This window comes from Triticum aestivum, chromosome 2B (genome assembly GCF_018294505.1).
Source record: "Triticum aestivum cultivar Chinese Spring chromosome 2B, IWGSC CS RefSeq v2.1, whole genome shotgun sequence".
Classification (NCBI taxonomy): domain Eukaryota; kingdom Viridiplantae; phylum Streptophyta; class Magnoliopsida; order Poales; family Poaceae; genus Triticum; species Triticum aestivum.
The window spans coordinates 88,912,153-88,931,486 of record NC_057798.1 but is presented as its reverse complement, the minus strand read 5'-3'; the positions used below and the strand labels follow the sequence as shown (position 1 = coordinate 88,931,486).

Below are 19,334 nucleotides of genomic sequence, written 5' to 3'. Positions count from 1 at the left end.
CTCCTTGAGGGCTCAGGTTTGCCAAAAACAAAAAAGATGTCTTCTTAGTGGAGTTATTATTTTGATGGAGTGGTTTCTTGGTTGTTGGCAACAACTAGAGTTTCTTTCATTTGTACTTCCTTTTCGCAGTATCTTGCGCACTTTTTTTGAAGTCAATCGGGGAACCGTGTGCTCGTTTTGTAAGTCATACCGAATCTAGTCTAGTACCCGATGCAGTGATGATATTTTTGGTATAGTTGAGAGACGTTGTTTCTCTTCATCATGGTCTGATGTACTATGTTGTTTTGTGGTTGATTGGCGGTGTTTTGTAGCGCATTTCATCATCTTGTCAACACGGGTATAGGCTCCATGTCTAATTTAGCTCGACGAGTTGAGCTTGTTATATCAGTTTTTTTTTGTTATTTTTTCTTATTAACTGGTCTTTTTTTTCCTACTTGGTAAAGAGGTGGAGCTCCTACATTTGCTGTATAGGAAAAAAAAAAGGTATACACAAGCATGACACAAGAGCCATAGTGACAAAAAAATGACTATTTCGCCGAATCACAGCTGCAGCATACAGACTGTGAGACGTTACAGGAGGCCACCACGTCAATCTTGTCCTGCCGTTCTGGTTTTCCATGCACGGATGCACCTGCTTCTGAAACTCTGCATGATCATGTTCAGAGCAAGAACGTTCCGCCATGCATGGCATGCGTGCATCTCACTTGCTCCTCTCACTCAGTTCCAGCCTGATCCGTTCAGGTCAAGCCTCTCGCCGCCGTCCGGCCGCCGCCTGCTGCTCGCGGCGACGACGCCGATGCTAAGGTCCAGCTCCGCGGCCGTCCCGAACGCCGCGCCACCGTTGCACCCGTCCCTCCTGACCTCACGCCGCCCCTCAGGCTTGCCGAGAAACAGGTAGCATTCCTCATCATCCTCGCGGCTCGCGCTCGCCGAAGTTTCAAACGGCGCGCCGCAGCCTCTCCGGGTGGCACCGGCGGAGAGGCCCATGGAGAGGATGTCCTCGGACGCGGTCAGGCAGCTGCCATCGGCGGATCCGTCGTTCTGGAGCAGGCCTCGCCTCACCGACGAGGCTAGCTCCGGCAGCCGCTGCGTGGGCTCTGCCGCTTCGAGGTCGGCGACGACGTGCTGCTTCCCGAGCGCCTCCTGCGCCTTCTCCAGCACGGAGTGCAGGTACTTCCCCTGGGCTTCGATCCGGAGCTGCAGGTGCCTTTGTACCTTCAAAGATCAACCCATCATGCACTGTCTCACTCATAACTTCAGACTTGGTATTCGAGAAAAATAACTTCAGACATTGTAGCTAGTTTATCAGTTTCAGAAACAGCAACGAGAAAGAAAAATGTGCAGCTCAATACACCGAAATTAAATGAGCACTCCTGGATATATGGCAGCATTTCAGACCAGCATATATAACAGCACAAGACTACCATTTGCTTCCAAGATTAAGTTGGTACAAAGTTACAGGTAACATGGATAACAAAAACTAATCATGTTGAATGAAGATAGTAATATATTCTTACTGCACTACTGACAGTGATAAACCGTAGGTTCCATGGTTACTGAAGGAGATTGAGATTGTCCTGTTTATATTAGCGTACCTCTATTTGCTCATGCAGTCGTCTCTGGACCTCAATTTGCATTTGGAGAGCGTCGTTTATGTGCATAGACCTAACCAAAATATGCCAAATTTTATTTAAAAAATTAGGATGCAAGTCGAGTGCATATATATGTAGCAAACCCAAATTACTTCTTTACCTGCTGGTGTTCGTCTCTCGGTTCAGGTGATCAGCTGGTGATCCATGCCCTTCACATGTTTTATCTGTCGCTGTGCCGAAGCCATAAACTGGAAATAAAAATTGAAAGCAAGGTCAATAATACATCGTTTATTGGCTAATTAGTAAATAACTTGCATAAGAGCCATATGATTTACTCACCATGTTTTGCATTGACGGCATTAGCTTGCGCTTGGAGATTCTTGCTAAGTCTGAATTTCTATGAGGAAACAAACAGTTAATCAGCTAAGTTTCTTGCCCAAACAAACACATGCATCATGCTAGATAACAACAGCTAACTAGTAGTAACTAGTAGTAACAACTAACAACTCCAGATATGTGTTACCTGGAGATGGCTCTTGAGATGGTACAGAGTTAGTCCCGGGATTCCCATGACCCTCATGATTGCCTTCGGCGTGGCTTCTGCGATAGTATCAGTAATGTAGCCATCAGAAGGAGATTCACCTATGCATTTCTGCCACGAAAAACAAATAAATTTTTCGATCATTTACTTACTGTCAGGCCCTCCTAGCTTCTTCACCGCATCCGCAAAACGCTCGTGCAGCTCAGGAGTCCATTTGAGCCGGGGCTTCGCATCCGTGGACAGGATGAGCCCCGCATCTCCTCCTCCTCCTCCTCCTGCCCCTCCTTGGCCTTTCATGAAAAACTTCTTCTCCGGGGACAAGCTAGGCCTCGAGGACATGTGCTGCCTGTGATCATGAAACTGCTGCTGTTGCTGGTGATACATCTGCCGTCAATCAAACATCTCACGTAAGAACTAAGAACACAAGCCATAACAAGCAGACCAAAGGTTTTCTCTTCCTCCTTACCTGCTCGGGTTCCGTCATGTACTGATATTGCTCTGCCTGCATGCTGCACATTCCTGGCCGGCCGGCCGACAGACAAGATCCCTGCTGCAGCTTTACCACCGGCTCCGCTATTTCTAGTAACCAAAGAAAGACTCGGACCACGGCCTTCCGGAAGTGAGACAACCTTGGCCTATGACTATGGAACCCAACTACCTCTCGTGCGATCTAACGCGGGGTCTCGACTTATAAGGGCAGAGATGGGTCGATGGATGGGGCAGGGAGGGAGGGAGGGAGGTAATCTCGAATCGTTGGAGCAAGCTCAACACTCAAAGCGTGAGGACCCGACCCCCCTATCTTGGCAGGAGCTGAAAAGAGATATGATCCTTATTCCTTCCGAGGGACCCCCTCTCCCCTCCCCTGGCCGATCTTTCTTCCTTTGCAGCTACAACAACAAGTTAACAACCCTCTCTCTGAGCCTGAGCATGCATAGATGATACATTTGCGCCTGCTTTGGCCGAAGTTTACGTGGCGCCGGCCTGACAAGGGCCGGCGAAAGCCCGAAAGCGAAGCGCGATCTTTTCCTTTTGAGGGAGCACCTCATTCCCATGGCGACTTTCACGCTGCCCGGGTGAGAACTTGCAGGCCTCTCTCTGCCCTTAGATTCCTCGAGTCGTTGTTGTGTTGCATGAGAACTTGCGGGCCTCTTTGGATAGATTCCTTGAGTGCTCGGAACCGATTCCGGTGTCATTTCCGGGGCCTCTCCGGCTCCGGGTGCCGAAACGAGAGGGCGGCAACATTTGTGGTCGATCAGCATTTGTTGGTTGGCTGGCATTCCATGCGGTCGATCCGCAATGATCACCTGCGTCGCCGCGCGGGTTCACTGCATGTATGTGTTGAGGAACAGGAGGAATATCAGTTGGGGGAGCGCAGGGGTTGAGGAGGGGCCAGCCGTCGATCTTTTGACAGCGGGAGGCATCCAGAAGGGGAATTTGGGCATGAGTGCAGCATGCAAAAGAGGGGTAAAGCGGAGGTGCCCATTCTTGGATGCCTTCTCGGGAGTGAGGAGTCTGCACAAAGGCAAGGAATGTGGAATAATAACGGAATAAGCATTGAGTTCCCCCGCGCGTGGTGTCTCCTCTGGCAAGTTTGGCACCTCTCAAAGGAACGCTGTCTGTGTGTGAGCTTTGAAGCCGACGCTGCAGCTTCACTGTTGGTTGGTTGGTTTGGCTCTAGTACTTCTACATGCGGCATGCAAAGTAGTAATGCTAATGATGATGAACTGGTTGGTTTATGCCGCTTTGGCATTTTTACCCATGCCAAAACCACATGAGATTTTGGTTGCGGCTGCGGCTACTAGATGCGGTGGGGCTTGCAGGGAAAGCTTGACCATGCAAAAAGCAAAGGGGGTGGGTGATGCCGCGGAGCAGTATTTTCTCTCTTCTTTTAAAAGCCGGCGCCTTCCTCATTGGCTTCCATTGGATTATGCTTCCCTGCTGCTGCTGCTACGTGGATCGATTAAATCTGCTCTAAGTTGTTAGAGGGAATCGATCAGCAGGGCTTGCCACTGCGACCAGGAACAGATCATCACCTAATTATACTGAGATATGAGCCACGGGTCCACCTCCTCATGATATGCTTGTACCTGTGGGCGTCTCTGTAATTGAGTGAGGCGTACGTGCGTGCATATGTTCTGTTCCAAGCACCTGCCGGATTCCTTCCGCATTAAGCTGTCAACAAATATGACCAATCGGTTATCACAAGGAGGAACTAAAACCATGCATATATTCCTCCGGCATCGGTTCACGGGCCAAAAGAGATAAGGAAACTATAGTATGGCGCCTTAAGACATGGAATAAACTCCTTCCAGCCGTAGCTTTTCCCCTTCTTATATTTGCACAAAGATAAGCGAATACCTTAGGCCGTTGCTTGTTAACAAGTGCTTGGCATCGTATGCTTTTGTTTTTCATCCCTGTGTAAGCACCTGGCAGCCTCAAAGACCAGTTCTGTAAAAGCAACAAGGAATATATGGTGTTGAATAGTGAATTTGCAACCGATGTCAGCAGTGAACCGAGCCACGTAGAGAAAAAGGGACAGTGCAGCCGTTTCCTCTTTTGATGGTGTACAAAAATAAACAGGGGCGGAAAACACTGGTCATTTTTCTTTCTAGGAAAATATGGTCGATTCTCTTTTGCACTCTCTCAAGATGTCTTTTGCTGACAAGGTACCCGGCAATGGCAAGACCTGGCATCAGCGTAGATGAATGCATCATGAACCACAACAATATGTTCTTCCCACCTAAAACATTGTTGTTGCCACGAATACTCGTCTTTTGGAAACGATGACTAAATGCTGTAGTGCTATACTGAATACGGGACAGGCGAATATTGGAGCTCATCTTAGCAACATCAGCTTTCGCACAAATGTTGCCATCCAGCATGTCAAAAAAGGTTTTTGATTTACATACAAGAGCAAAAGCCGTTTGAACATTTCTGGACGGAACTTGGGGGTGCCTGGAGACAAAGTGCACTATTTTCTCATCTGCGTCAAAAAATCCGCCGGGGGTCTTCCAGGCCCTGCAGCGCCACTCCCACCAAATGATGAGAAACCAGTAGCCCCTTGGTTATTACTGCCAAAAGCTCCAAAACCACCTTCAAGATCAACCAAATTATGTTAGTCCTAAAAAATTGCAGACAACAAAGTTGGTATAAGATCAAGCTATAAGTAGAACTCGTCATTTTTAGTCACAAACCCCCAGAAGGCCAAACTGATTATAAGGTGTTACTCTGTTATGTCAACTAAAACGATTATCTTAAAAATAATCTTGTGGGACAAACCTACATTTGGAAATACAAAACACCAATACTCAAGTAATAATTGATTGGCGATGATTTTTACAAAACGGTCAATAGCTAAGTACTCCCTCCGTCCAAAAATAAGTGTCTCAACTTTAGCACAAAGTCGTACTAAAGTTAATACTAAGTTACATTTATTTTGGGACAGAGGGAGTAATTAATAACATACTGAAACTGATTAATTGTTCAGTTTAGTAATCACAGCTGTGCAGAAAGATAATAGTATCTTAAATACTTAGGCTACTCCTAAACCCAAGACCAGATAACTTTTACAAGGAAAATAAAGAATGCACTTGTTTTGGGAGTATATTCTAAACACAGCCCCAACTAAATAAAGCAACCTTATCAAAACCTGATTGTTGCTATTCCTGACAAGAAAGCCAAACTTCTCTTTTTTTTCGTATGCCAAAAGCATCATGCGTTGGTGTTCTTTCCAGAAGAAACAAGCACTATTCTACAGTTTAACTTCAAAGAATATTTAGTACACGTCAGATTTAATATATTTCACTCACAGAAAATCAAACATCTACTACACTTAATTGTCATTGTCATTCAATCAGCTAGCTCAAATCACTGCAAAATAGAGGCCATTGTGGCCTTGTAAAAGGCCAATAACAAGGTAAAGGTAAGCCATATACTGCTGTTAAATTCAATTCAAAGGTTTAAACTAATAGGAAAGGTCGTTTATATAGTTTACTGGATGTTAAACATTTACCGCTGCCATTTAATAGCAGAAATTTATGTTCTTATAGAATGGAACGTCAGACATGAGGCATTTAACAAAGCATAGTTCAGTCAGATCTCCCTCTTTCTGCTGCTACCGTGTACTATTGCTGCGAGTTTTATTATGTGTATAAGATGTACAGGGTGCTTGTTTTATACTGCAAAAAAGAAGTATATAATTATCTGGATTGGAAGTAGTTAAATCGTGGAGAAGGATGTGTATAGGTTAGGTGACCATTCCATTCTTTAACCATTAGTTAGAACTTTGGCTCAAATAGTTAATGAACAGTTGGACAACTAGTTAGCGTTTTAGAGACATGTCTTGACAAGGAAATATGTACCCAGCACATCAGATCATGAACATATAGATATAGGGCAAAGTATATAAGTATGTGCATCCAAAATAGAGCAAAAAATCTAGAGATCTCACCACCTCCGAAGCCACCACCCTGGGCTGCACCTCCAAAACCACCACCCTGGGCCACACCTCCAAAACCACCACCCTGGGCTGCCCCCCCAAAACCACCAGCAGATGAAGCTGCAGCAGCAAAACCACCACCGCTTTTGGAGGCAAGAGAAGCAAACCCTCCACCGGTAGCAGCAGCAGTAAACCCTCCACCAACAGAAGTAGCAGCTGCAGAGAAACCCCCACCTGCTGCAGCACCAGCAAATCCAGAATTACTGGAAGGTGCAGAAGCAAAAGCCCCAGAAGAGGAACTAGCAAATCCACCAAAGCCTCCTAGCTGGCGTGATTGTCCGAAAGAACCCAGAACAGATCCAAGCGCCTGCTGAGCACCAAGCTGTGCAGGCTGCCCGAATCCTGACTGCTGCCCACCCCCGATTTGTGCAGGCTGCCCAAATCCTGACTGTTGCGCAGCTCCAATTTGTGCCGGCTGGCCAAATCCTGACTGAATTTGTGCTGGCTGCCCAAAACCTGCCTGCTGACCAGCTCCAATTTGTGCAGACTGCCCAAATCCCGACTGCTGCCCTGATCCAACCTGGGCAGACTGTCCAAATCCACCAAGCCCACTTGAGAATGCACTAGAAAATGTACTTGAGCTAGTTGATTGAGATGGCTGTGCTGGCTGAGATGAAGGAATGCTCAGTGATGCTGGACGGAAAAGCTGTCCTGGGCTGGTGGTCAAAGTAAACGGTGAACTTGAACTTTTACTCTCAGACGTACCAAATGCGCTCCCAAAAGGATTGGGTTTTTTAGGACTTGAAGAAGGTGCGGACCCAAGACCAAACCCACTAAGGGCTCCCAAGTTTAGGTCTGCACTTGCAGAAGGACGCTCCTCATCCATTTCATCTTCATCTGATGAGAGATTGCTTGGTCCTGCATCTTTTCTTGTGGAAGTGACAACAGCAGATTCTGTTGCCCCTGGCACAACTTTAGGCACAGGAATGGATGGAGGATTAGAAGGTAAGCTGCTATTGGTCACTGGAAGCAATGCAGTTTTGCTTTCACTTGTAGGTACGCCTGTTAAAGTAGCACTTACAGAGACTGTGGTTCCAGTTACCTCTGGTGTCACCACTTCAGGTTTAGATGCATTTTTATTCAAGTCAGGTAATGACTCCTTAACAGGTGTTGGTATAGATGGCAGGGAACAGGACACGGTACCCTCAGGTACTGTTGGGTGAGTTTTTGGTGCTGACTCCTGTGGTGGGAGTGTGGAAGAAACCGTTGGAGATGAAACATCAGAAGTCTTTGCAGCTGATGCTTGCATGGTTGATAAGAGCGATGCAGCTGAAGAGGAAGCACCTGACATTGTAGGAAATGAAGATGACTGTGATGTTGGTGAAAATGCCACCTGGGGTGAAGCTTTGGCTGAGTTCTGCATAGTATCACTGACTCCACTAACTTGAAAAGTCTTCCCATGCAACACAACAGGCTTAGAAGGTTCAGAAGACAAAGATGGTTTATTAACACCTGTATTCTGTGGAGAAATACCAAACCCTTTCATGCTTCCAAAAGATGGTACGTCCTGGTCACCGTATCTGTTCTTTGTAGTCAAGGTAAATCCAGCTCCAGAATCCCCAGACAAAGTTTTGACAGGCATTGGGCTCGACACTGAAGGTGACATATCTGGTCGTGTATTGGCGTTAGTTTTAGGAGCTATATTGGTTTTGAAGGTCAGAGTATTTGACTTAGGCATGGTATGCATTGTGCCTAAAGATGCAACATTAGGTGAGCTGGTCCTATCCCTTGCATCCTTCTGTGTGTAACTGAATGATGGCGGTGAAGATGGTGTCAACTTTGAAGACTGATCAGCACTTTTCATTCGCCCTGATAACTCAAGATGCTTTTGCTCTGAACCCTGAGATGACCCAGCTGGTTCCTTTACCCATTTGAACAAAGAGTTGCCCTGGGGTCCTGACGGTTTTGTTTTCTCATCGAGCACTGTAAAAGACAAGCAGAATGTCATATGTTGTAAGAATGTCTATAATCAGGACCTCCTTGAAATACCCAAGTATCTATCAATGCCTACGGCCAATAACTTACCTTCAATTGGAGAATGAACCCTGCTAGTATATGATTCGACTATTGATGAACTGGGGCTACCACCAAAAGTTTCCTGGGAGATAGCTGCCATTTGAGAATCAAACATTTTCTTGTTTGACCTGAATGGGAGATCACTGCTAATCTTGAGGCGTTGTTGCTGCGCTATTCTCTTTACAGTAGTTTTCTGAGGCTCCAAACTAGCCAAACTCTATCGGAAAAAAATTGGAACTCATGTTAGATCTGCTTCCAGTCAATCACGTATAACACAAAAGAAAATTGGTATAGAGCAAACATATGCCAAGAGAAAACATCTTTGCAAATCACATGATTTGCATGATGGGGGTTAATGGGAGTTGGGAACTGAAGATCAACATCTTCTTTGCAAATCACATGCATATTAGATACAAATGCAAATTTTGGTCTGGGAGTTTACCCTATCCAGTGACTCTCTCCTCCTTCGTGCAGTCTCAGGTTCAGCACTCTTGGAAGGTCCCAGCATGCCCTTTGTGTGTTCTTTCGTGGATGGAAACCTTTGAACTAACTTGGAAGGGGTACCGCCTGAAAATTTGGCTGCATCTGCCGTATGGGCTAGACCAATTGATTCAAACAACTCTTTGGTCACTGCCCCTCGCTTCTTAGAAGGAGAACTTATATTTAGTGCAGATATCTGCTTTGAAAGGCATTCAGATAGTTGCTCTGCTGCTGCTAATTGTGAATTCAGTGCATTGTACACGCTGGATAACTGTGTCTGACTGTCAAGTAAATACTGGAAATCAGGTAAGAAGCTCACAATGATGGATGGAATTGGAGAACGACTCGATACAAAAGGTGGTACAGAAGATAGGCATGGTTATAACACAGCAAAATTTAACAAATTCGCAGTACAGTATTCTGAATTAATTACACTGTATTTCTACCACTAAGGTCACACCACAACCAACACTGTCAGGTACGCTAAAATGAGAAGCAATTTCAACAAGTTAATACAGGTCACACATGCAAGCAAAAATCCATCCCTTTTATGTCAAGAGGGATTTACAGATCTCTCCGAACATGCTAGCAATATGATTGATTTAATTTTGGACCAAAATCACAATAGCAGCTGTTTGAATATTGTTCCATGTTTGTCATCCATTTGATGTTAATATCAACAAAATGCATTGGGATACTCTACCGAGATAGTAGGTGAATACCTAGACCGGGACTTGTTAGAATAAACAGCTCTACGACTTGAAGCAACTCTTCCAGTTTCACCAAATTTGTTCATCTCCAGATTATTGAAGTGCCTCTCCAGCTCTACCAGCTGATTTGTCAAATTCTATATGATAAAAGGAAAAGCCAATATTAGTTCATTAATATTTCAAAAGCACTTGAATTAGACAGTAGTACCTGATTAGCTTTGAGAATATTTTGCCTCTTCGCCTCAAATTCTGGACTCAAATTCTGGCGGTTCCATATATCCCAGTACTGAGTATCTGAAGACTGAGTGAGAACTCCCTTCATATAAGCTTGCCTAGCAGAAACTGAGGAGAAACAGAAAATAAGGTCATTCAATGCATAGGTCACATGTTTATTTGGACATTTTTCCTCGCCCAGAGAAAAGCTTGGGCGGAAGTGGATTAACTGTTTATCTCTCCAGAGTACAGACACTATGTTTTCCATGTCAAGGGATTGACAAAACTTCAAAACTACCAGTAATAACTTGGAAAATCCTCATAGATCAGCTGGTAAACTTAAGGTGCATTGCCTAGGAAAGTTTATAAGTGATGCCATGATTTTGATAAGCAGCGCAACAGTGTTAATATTTCAACTTAATAGAAGCTTGTTAAAGCAGACGGCCCCACAGCACTCAGATACTGGTATAGTGGATTCAATGAGAAAGCCTTTGGTAAACTCTCTGCAGATTTATCTTGTTAGACACACACCAGATGCATCAGATATCTGCTCAGATGCAACACAAGGAACCCCCAGTTTGTACCCTGACCTAACAGCTATAGCGAAATTGTATAGTATGCACTCTTTTTCTGTCTAAACAATAATATCTCGAAGGGGGCCTCAAAATTCTAAAATGTGTAGTATGCATGTGTTAGGGGAATTGTGAAGTAAGCAAAGTTATGAGCATCAATAGATGAGAGATACAATATATCAATTCCAAAAAAAAGGTACAGTTCAGTAACTTCTCTGCCAAAAAAGAACATGGCACCAAACCAAGTGCATGGGAATGTCAGGTAACTATAGATTACAAAGGCGCTAGTCTATAGCAATATCGAAAGATTTGAATGATGATGAAATTATTTCTTCCAGGTATATATTAATCACTAACGACATTATGACAGTGCATTTGTTCTAGTTTAAGGTGAAGTGTTCCTATTGTTCTATTTCCAGGTATAAACAGGGAGTACCTTGGAACATCTTATTTCGAAGATCTTCAGCTTTTGAACATTGTTCCTCTACTTTGTTCTGGAGTTCACAATAAGACATGTTCAGTAATAATTTTGAACAGGCAGCACTGCAAATAATGTCTGAAACCCCCAAGAAAAGTCCAGATGAAAATAAATAAATTACCTTGAAGACCTGCAATAGTTCCAAGAGGTTTTGCAGATCACCCTCAAGAACTGAAAGAGGACGCTGCTGCAAGGTCATGCAAGCATCTCTGAAACCACCATCTTTTTCTATGTATGACAGGAGGGTATCTAACTCCTCGGTCATATCATTTATCTGTTTAATGAAAGGGCAGAACTTATTGGTCAAAATAGAGAAGATGCAACACATGCATTCTGGCAGTTAAGTGCTCGGTGAGGTAGCAAACTGCAAAGAAGATCCAAATCCAATATTTAAATTATTTAATACATTTGGAGGATAACATGTTTACTATAGTCACGAGAGGAATATGGTCCTAGCATGAAATAATTGAAGAATAGAATAAAACAAAAAAAATCAGGTCTCTGGACTGGTGCAAAAGAATGTTTTATTTAGGTTAAACGAGGTAAACATATGCAAGAAACTCAATCAATAGAATCCTAATGGAGTATGCATATCAAAGGAAATACACTGAAAAAGTTAGACAAGGTGAACGTATTTAGGAAACTCAATCAATAGGATACTTATGATAGATATGTATATCACGATGAGTCAGATAAGATGACACAGCAAGGCTTAATAGTAAACATTATACTAAAACAGCTTGATCTTACACTGTACATCTTCTTAGATAGATCTTGTTGGGTATCAAACATTGTGCCCAACTTGAAATTTTTTGAATCCGCTGACGTATGGTTCCTGTTGTTGGGTGATTTGCCAATGGTTTGTTGTGGCAGAGGTGATCCACGGGAGACAGGAGGTACTTCGAGATTTCCTGCCCCAAACCCAGCAGATGCAGCTCCAACTGGTTTATTTGCAGAAATCGACAATGATGGCACAGAACTTAAGCCAGTTGAGGAACCAAGAACTTTCCTCTCAGTAGTGTAGCTGGTTTGCGCTGGGTAGCTTCCAAAACTACTAGCCCCATCCCTTTCTGCAGTCTTAACTGGAACAGATCCATCTGAGCTGAACACTGATGATTTAAAACTAAGGCTACCACCACTTTTTGTAGCGTTCTGAGACCCCCCAAATGCTCCCAGTGGTTTGGCTGAATCGAAGCCACCTTTACCAAGTTGGCTGCTTACAAAACTGCCGCTGTTGTTCGGTTGCCATGAAGAAACTTGTTCACTAGATCCCTTGCTTCCTGTTGAATTTAGACCAACATTATTACCAGTTGAAAAGCTGAAAGGCATTCCAGGTTTCATGTTGCCTGTTGGTGCTGAGCTAGAGGGAGGTGCAAATGGGGAAGCCGTATTCACTTGCTTGGTATCCAATGGCTTCTTATCAGAAGAGATAAGCAATGAACTGCCAGCAGCTATGTCCTTGCTATTTGAAATTGGAAAACTGCTCTTTGCATCTCCTGATCCATGCTGATCTTTCTCTGCAAGAATAAAAGAAATAGCAGAATTCTTTAAGTTTCCAACACTGGTAAGAAATATAGAAAACAGCCCAGCAAAGGTCGAGATGCAAGATAGTAACTCCTGAGTCCTGAGTAGCGAGCTCTTACCTGCTGGTGCGCTAGATGCCCCAGGTCCTGCGAGCAGACTCTTGGCTATTGAGCTTGTCACACTTGGAGTCAGATCCTTATTAGACGCAGTTGAAGGAGAAATTTGTTTATTCACATTACTATCCTCAATGGTAGACAGACTTGTTTGAGGTAAATCGGACGGGTCAGAAATCCTAAATTAGAACAGTGTCAAAACAAGGAAAATATTCAAAACAAAATGTTAGTATATAGGAAATGCAGTACAAAAGTAAACAGTCTTTTCATCTAACTATGGCACTGCCAAGTTTCAACAAAAAACTTACCTGGCAAGATAATAAATAATTAGTTTCCCTTCACTAGTCAAATAAAGTAGAAGATGTTGAGGGGCAACCTCCTTCTGTTCAGGTCCAACCAGTACTGTGATCTTCTGAAATAACGAAACATTCTCCACACCAAACCCCAATATAACATTGTCATCACCATTTTCTGAAAGCCAAAAGGAGTATATTGTTTTCAAAACAATGAATAGGGTATTTTATTGTGGTTTTCTGAGTTATGTCATACCTTGCAGATCAATCCTAGGACTATATTTATCCTCCACCATTTCGAGGTATACCACAGTTCTTTCCTCATCAGTTCTGGACGGCCATTTCAAAAGAGAAATGTGGTCATCAGTGCTCTTTTTATTTGTAACAACCAGGAGATCCCTGTCAAATTACACAAATATATCAGACATGACAACAGTAACAAGAGACAGAATCCATCTGCAAATACCCTTTTCAAATATTCTATCTGTATGGTACTATGGTGTACTCTGTTAAATAATTCTTCCCGACGTAGAGGCTTCCCCTATAGTATTTATGGGAAAAAAGGTTCTTTCCAACACCACCATGCACACAAAGTACATGAAATAAAGAATAGCTCGATTATAGATTAAAGAAGTATTATTGAATAAAGAATGTTGAGTCCGGTTTTGCATACCAGCGATGCAGATAGCCCAATAGCAGATTTGGTCCAACTCCAGATGGTAAAATATCATCCATGATACCTCCAAAAACATCATAGCTAAAAACAACTGGCTTGCTTGAGCTCTATAAGGCATTAAGAAAGCAATAACATTACTTCAGCCAGTCAGTACGGAAATTCAGAAGTCAACGGGAGCACAAACTAGAATATCTTAGTAAATATGTTTTGTTACACAATACAAAAGGGTCACCGCATATAGCTGAGTTTTCCTTCCTAAGTTAAATATAATACTCCATTACCAGCACGTGATCATATCCATTACAGAACCTAATAGGCAATAGCCTAATACATCTTGATTTTAGCATATATGTGGCATTCCTACATCTTTTCAGGATAAATTTATGCAGAACCAAGTATCAGTTCAGTAATTTTGGATAGACATACATGCAAGTAGTTTACTAATGGACTCTGCTCCCAAGGAGTTACAAGTGACAACTGCCACTTCAAAAGATTAGTCTTCATGAAGAATAATCTACAAGTCAGTGACAATATTGATATTATTACCACATCCGACAAGCCTGAGATCTCTTTGGCAGCGGGCACAATATGGCTCAAAGGGTGCTTTCATTCCTAGATTTCAGCATTATTTGCCAATATGTGCAGAGTGAAAACACCATTTTTCACACACAGACAACCAACAATAAAATGAAAATCAAGACTATCATTCAGATAATGACTATATATCTGATTCATTAAGACAAGGCTTTGATCAATTATTACTCCAATAATATGTGGTTTCTGTCATAGAAAATTTCAATCATTACTAGCACTTTTGAATGTGAATCTAATGGGATCACTTTTCTGTCATATAAATTGTGTTTTGAAGGATAATACCATAAGTACTTGATTTACATTTCTTAAATACATACAACTACTGACCACACTTAGTCTTGTGTGCATAAATATGCTTTAAATAAATATTTGCCAAACTGAGGTAGCTTTACCCAAGAATGTTCCCAGAATGAACATTTAGCAAATGACACATTTACCAAAGAAACACCACACAACAAAATGTGAATCAAAAGAGAAGCAACCAGAACTAGAAGAGCAATTCACCTCAAAAAATGTAGCTTTACCCAAGAATGTTCCCAGAAAGAACATTTAGCAAATGACACATTCACCAAAGAAACACCACACAACAAAATGTGAATCAAAAGAGAAGCAGCCAGAACTAGAAGAGCAATTCACCTCAAAAAATGTATCTCCTCCACTTCTTATAACTTGGACCAGATAACCCTCTTCATTGCTTTCTTCATTCAATCGAACACAACCGACAACAATGCTATCATCGCGAACCCACCCGATGGAATCCACTGATGAAATTTTGAACATATAATATCAACAAAGAATCATGGTAACATCTACTACTAAACATGATTTTATGTATTGAATGGTGTATCTTCAAGGACAAGAGTAAAATAATACTAAATCGATGAATCTAATTATTGGAGAAGTGTGCACCGCAAAGATCATGGGATGAATGTTGAAACCAAACTTCACTATATTGTTCCCTAATATCATCTCAAAATTTCCTACGGAACTTTGCATCTTTATCAATGGTTCTTCGATATATAATTTCAGAAGATGGCTATGATACAAATTTTAGCATGTGGTGCACTTCACAAACATTTTTTACACCATGTTGTTCATCCTGCAATGTGATCGTATTTGTGAGCTGTGTGTTGCTCGCTCATTTTGCACCTAAAAAGAACCATGCTTACTAGCACGATCTACTACAGATTAAAAATCAATTTATAAGGAAAAGAATATATCGTGAGTCGACGACCAAACAAGCTAACTCTCAGGGTAGCAATATAATCATATTTATGAAACTGCATTATGTTAGTGCCGCAATCAGCCACGAGGCCATCAGGCATAACTGCATATCCTTACAGAACTGGGGAAGGGGTGACTGTGTATACAGAAAATAACAGCAAGAAAATTGGAGCAACCCAACAATTCAATATATACCTGAGACATATACCGAAACCAAAATGGAGACTCATTACCTTTGATGTCAGTGCCCTCTGAATCACTATCAGGCCACAACTGAAACAAGAGGGCCATGCAACATGTTTCCTTCAAATCTGGTGATAATATCCTGAGTGAATTCTTTCTTGCCACAGCAATATGGTTCCCGTCCTTGCAACAGTCAACTACATATATTTCAGAAAGATAGCAAACTTCAGCACAACCAAGACAATGATGAGTAACTTCAATTACAACACAAAAAGAAATGCATTAGCAAGTCCTGAAGGACAACACATATCAGCCCCAAAAGTGAGCCGGTGCCTGAAGATGGATGCTGCGCTGCACCCAAGACACATACTACATTCTGTACCAGCATTATTGTCATACAGCCCTCTAACAATACTAATCAGGTTGATTTTGTAAAGCCTAAGCGTTACAAAGAATAATACCATTTGGGGGGGGGGGGGGGGGGGGGGGGGTACCCAACAGGAGTGGTACATATTATAGCACTATTACATTTATTTCTTGTTGTATTGATCCTCAATAATGTAGCAGTAACAAAGTAGCAGTCGAACAATTGACATGCTCTATGATATAAGCACTCATATGTCAAAATCAGTGGATTATTAAAAGCTACCCACTTGCTTTTCTAACAAACCAACTGACAGGTATCCTAGAGCATGATTTCTGGTCATATGGTAGAAGTTACATAAGTAGAAGAATGTTAACCCAGGAAAAGGGTAGGAGAAGAGACAAACCAGCATCAACATTTTCCATTATATCCTTCAGGCCTTGCCCCAAACTCCCATGAGATAGCAATCCACAATTCGAGAGTACAATATAGGCATTATCTAGCCATTTGAAATCTTTGACAGTGCCAGATCGTCCCATGCTACATGATGATGACGGCTTGATATCCTGTAGAGCAAAATTATTAGACAACGGTAATCTTGGAAAAGGCAGCTACTGTTGAAAACAGTAAAACTACGATTTATTATACAGCAACCCAGACCATATCCAGCACCAGGATCAACAAGCACTCAACCAGTAAAACTGGTCATTGCCAGGAATCGCCAAAGCATTAAAAAACTGATAAACACCATCAATGCCATTAGCTCATTACTCATTACTAGCAGCTTGTTCTTACACAAATATCAAACTCCGAACATGCTGTGAAAAAATGCACTGCAACAGAACAGATAATCCCATTCTAATATTCTATTGTGGCATTGTCCTGTTACGCTGCCCTGGACTGACATTGCATTGTTCACACGATTTTGTGGGGAACTGGAACAGATGGTCCAACCTTATCAGTGAGCAAGGAAGTAGCCGAGAAGAACTGGATCTCACTGCCCGTGCAGGCAGCTAGCACGGACTGGTCGCGGGAGAGCGCTAGGAGAGTGACGCCTGGGAGGGGCACGTCGGTGACGCAGCAGTCCTGGGCGCAGCGGGTGCTCGCCTTGCCCTTCTCCCTGGCCTCCTTGCTGGCCTCGATCAACGCCTTCGTCCTCGCGGCGATAAACCCTGGAAGCAGAGAGCGGGAAACCCTAGGCGGTGAGGCCGACAGGAATGCAGAGGCGGGCGCTTGGCTGGTCGGTGATTCGGGGCCGCTTACCGTTGGGGTGGGCGAGGAAGACGGCGGCGTGGCGGTCGGAGACGGCGAGCGGGCGCGCGGGAGGGGACTGGAGGTCGAAGAGGGGGAGCGGGGCGGAGGCGGGGGGTAGGACGGGGATGGGGTCGCCGACGAGGCGGAATACGAAGTCGGTGGTGCCGTCCATCTCGCCCTCGACCTCGTCGGAGAGGTCCAGCTCGCGGGGTGCCGCCATGGCCGGCGGTGGCGGCCGGGGCCTAGGGTTCTGGGGAGGAAGTTGGGAGGGGGCCGTCACAGGAGTGGGCGGATGATTTTGCGCCGCGGCGAGGCAGCAGCGACGGGGGCTTTCGAAATTTGGAGTTGCCCGAAGATTTAGGAAGAGGTTAGCGTGGTTTGTAAGCTGAGCAGTCGGCAGTGAGACGGGGACGGCGGTGAGCGGAGGGTTCCCGGCGGCGAATGATGGTGGTGGTAGCCTAGAATGGCCGTGGGCCATAAAACAAGACCTTTGTGGGCTTTCCGTCTCCTGTGTCCCGCCTTTAAGCGGGCCGTTGCTACGGCCCGGCTGAAAGAACAGGTTACTTGCGCGGCCCTTGCACGACAACATCCCAGAATATTCACTTAAAAAAAAAGACAACAGCCCAGAATAGGTTCATACAGGAGCTCCAAAGCAGCACTGGGTTGGGTTCCAGCGCGTATGGAAGTTCAGCGGGCGAAGTTCAGCACTCGGCCACGTTAAAATTCACGTGAATGCGGCTGGTAGAGCATCAGACCCTTAAAACTGCGACCCGTATAAGTGTTTTAAGGGTAAAAATAAAACGCATTATGAGGGTCGATTTTAGCTGCAGTCTAACAGAGGCCGTATAATCAATCCGTAAAAAAAAAAAATTCTCTAAATATACCATCTTCTGACTCCCTAAAAGAAAATAAGAAGGAAAACTGCCCCCGCGTCGTCCGCCTGGGCGACTCGGGCGGCGCTCGATCCGCTTTTTCCGGCGTCGTCCCTGTGCGCCTTCTCCTCGCCGCCGCCGGTCGGCGTCATCGGGCCTTGCCCGGGAGGCTGACGGCGGCGGCGGGGTTCCGTTCCCGTGGATCTTTGGGCAACGTGTTCGACGAGATGCAGATGGCGGCTGGCGGCTGTGAAGGTTGATGCTGCAGCGGCGGCTCCGGCGCTCCACGTATCTGACGGAAGCATGGCTTGGGATAACTAGGTTGGCACCATGGGCGCTCGTGACGCAGTCATCTTCGTTGACAGAACCACTGGAGCATGCACATATATTGCTCTTCTGCGTCTTGTGCTGTGACTTCCTTCGATGCATCCAACCTGAGAGCACATCCATGCTAGGGCCACTGCTCCATAGGTGCATTTTTGGCGTTGGTGCGTAGTGCTCATGGTGGTTGTTTCCTCAGGTTCGGCCGTGAATCTGGTCCACAGGCTGCTGTGTGGTTGTGGGCTAGACTGGTTACCTGAAGAGCTTCAACCTGGATGATCTGCGTCCACTGGCGAGGACGGCGGAGGTAGTGGCAGCTCGTGGAGCTGTCGTCTGATACAGATCAGTCAACAGCTGCTACTTGTGAGGATGTGTAGGCCTTCAAAGTGTCCCCATCCCGGGATTTTGGTGGTGCCGACAGTCCTTCTTCCCCGTCAAAGTCTTCGTCAGATGGTGGCGAGAGAAGATCTTGTCTCATCTTGTCAGCTTGCTCGTACGGGCGTGGGCATCCCTCGTCACAAGGACCGTGCGCATATGCAACTACTGGAATCGAGGAAAGTGGAGGAGACGACACAAGACTACTTCGATTGGCTGGTACTTTTGTAGTACCTAGTCTCGAGCTCCGTGGTGAAAACCATAGGTTTGACCCTAGTTGGTCATATCTGGCAATGGCGACGTTCTTTTGCGTCGTTATCCTGATGAGGGCATTGCTTGGAATTGGCTCGGACAACATCTTCAGGGTGAAAACCCATGATCTAACCTTGGTGTGGTTGGATTCGGCGACGGCGGCGCTTGAACGTCGTTCCCTTCCTTGAG

General features: G+C 44.4%; 2 protein-coding genes across 3 annotated transcripts; both read right to left on the bottom strand.

Annotated features, from left to right (window-relative positions):
• Positions 1 to 412: 412 nt before the first annotated feature.
• Positions 413 to 3,171, bottom strand: LOC123043645 (myb-related protein 2). The gene is made up of 7 exons (XM_044466164.1): positions 2,600 to 3,171; positions 2,286 to 2,517; positions 2,116 to 2,192; positions 1,932 to 1,989; positions 1,753 to 1,840; positions 1,596 to 1,665; positions 413 to 1,215 (listed from the first exon to the last, which is right to left on the bottom strand). Exons 1-7 carry the CDS (start codon positions 2,648 to 2,650, stop codon positions 718 to 720), a joined length of 1,074 nt encoding a protein of 357 aa, XP_044322099.1. The 5' UTR covers positions 2,651 to 3,171; the 3' UTR covers positions 413 to 717.
• Positions 3,172 to 4,846: 1,675 nt separating this feature from the next.
• Positions 4,847 to 17,767, bottom strand: LOC123043644 (nuclear pore complex protein NUP214). Of its 2 annotated transcripts, none has more exons than XM_044466162.1 (18): positions 17,335 to 17,767; positions 17,026 to 17,243; positions 16,478 to 16,637; positions 15,758 to 15,904; positions 14,937 to 15,061; positions 13,704 to 13,813; positions 13,287 to 13,429; positions 13,046 to 13,208; positions 12,744 to 12,916; positions 11,851 to 12,617; positions 11,222 to 11,374; positions 11,059 to 11,116; positions 10,046 to 10,179; positions 9,850 to 9,974; positions 9,090 to 9,408; positions 8,657 to 8,864; positions 6,584 to 8,554; positions 4,847 to 5,226 (listed from the first exon to the last, which is right to left on the bottom strand). In XM_044466162.1, exons 1-18 carry the CDS (start codon positions 17,543 to 17,545, stop codon positions 5,105 to 5,107), a joined length of 5,307 nt encoding a protein of 1,768 aa, XP_044322097.1. In that variant the 5' UTR covers positions 17,546 to 17,767; the 3' UTR covers positions 4,847 to 5,104. The 2 variants fall into 2 exon arrangements, with proteins under 2 accessions (XP_044322097.1, XP_044322098.1); XM_044466163.1 differs by having other exon boundaries at positions 6,587 to 8,554.
• Between the last annotated feature and the right edge of the window lie 1,567 nt (positions 17,768 to 19,334).

What these genes read in the sequence shown, in the direction of transcription:
- LOC123043645 (XM_044466164.1), bottom strand. Translation starts at nt 2,650, where the DNA reads ATGTGCAGCATGCAGGCAGAGCAATATCAGTACATGACGGAACCCGAG. An exon ending in GAAGCTAGGAGGGCCTGACA is followed by an intron (nt 2,193 to 2,285) that starts GTAAGTAAATGA and finishes ATACTATCGCAG; the next exon opens with AAGCCACGCCGAAGGCAATC. An exon ending in TGCCGTCAATGCAAAACATG is followed by an intron (nt 1,841 to 1,931) that starts GTGAGTAAATCA and finishes TTTTATTTCCAG; the next exon opens with TTTATGGCTTCGGCACAGCG.
- LOC123043644 (XM_044466162.1), bottom strand. Translation starts at nt 17,545, where the DNA reads ATGGCGGCACCCCGCGAGCTGGACCTCTCCGACGAGGTCGAGGGCGAG. An exon ending in GGAGAGAGTCACTGGATAGG is followed by an intron (nt 8,865 to 9,089) that starts GTAAACTCCCAG and finishes TTTTTCCGATAG; the next exon opens with AGTTTGGCTAGTTTGGAGCC. An exon ending in GGGTGGTGGCTTCGGAGGTG is followed by an intron (nt 5,227 to 6,583) that starts GTGAGATCTCTA and finishes TTGATCTTGAAG; the next exon opens with GTGGTTTTGGAGCTTTTGGC.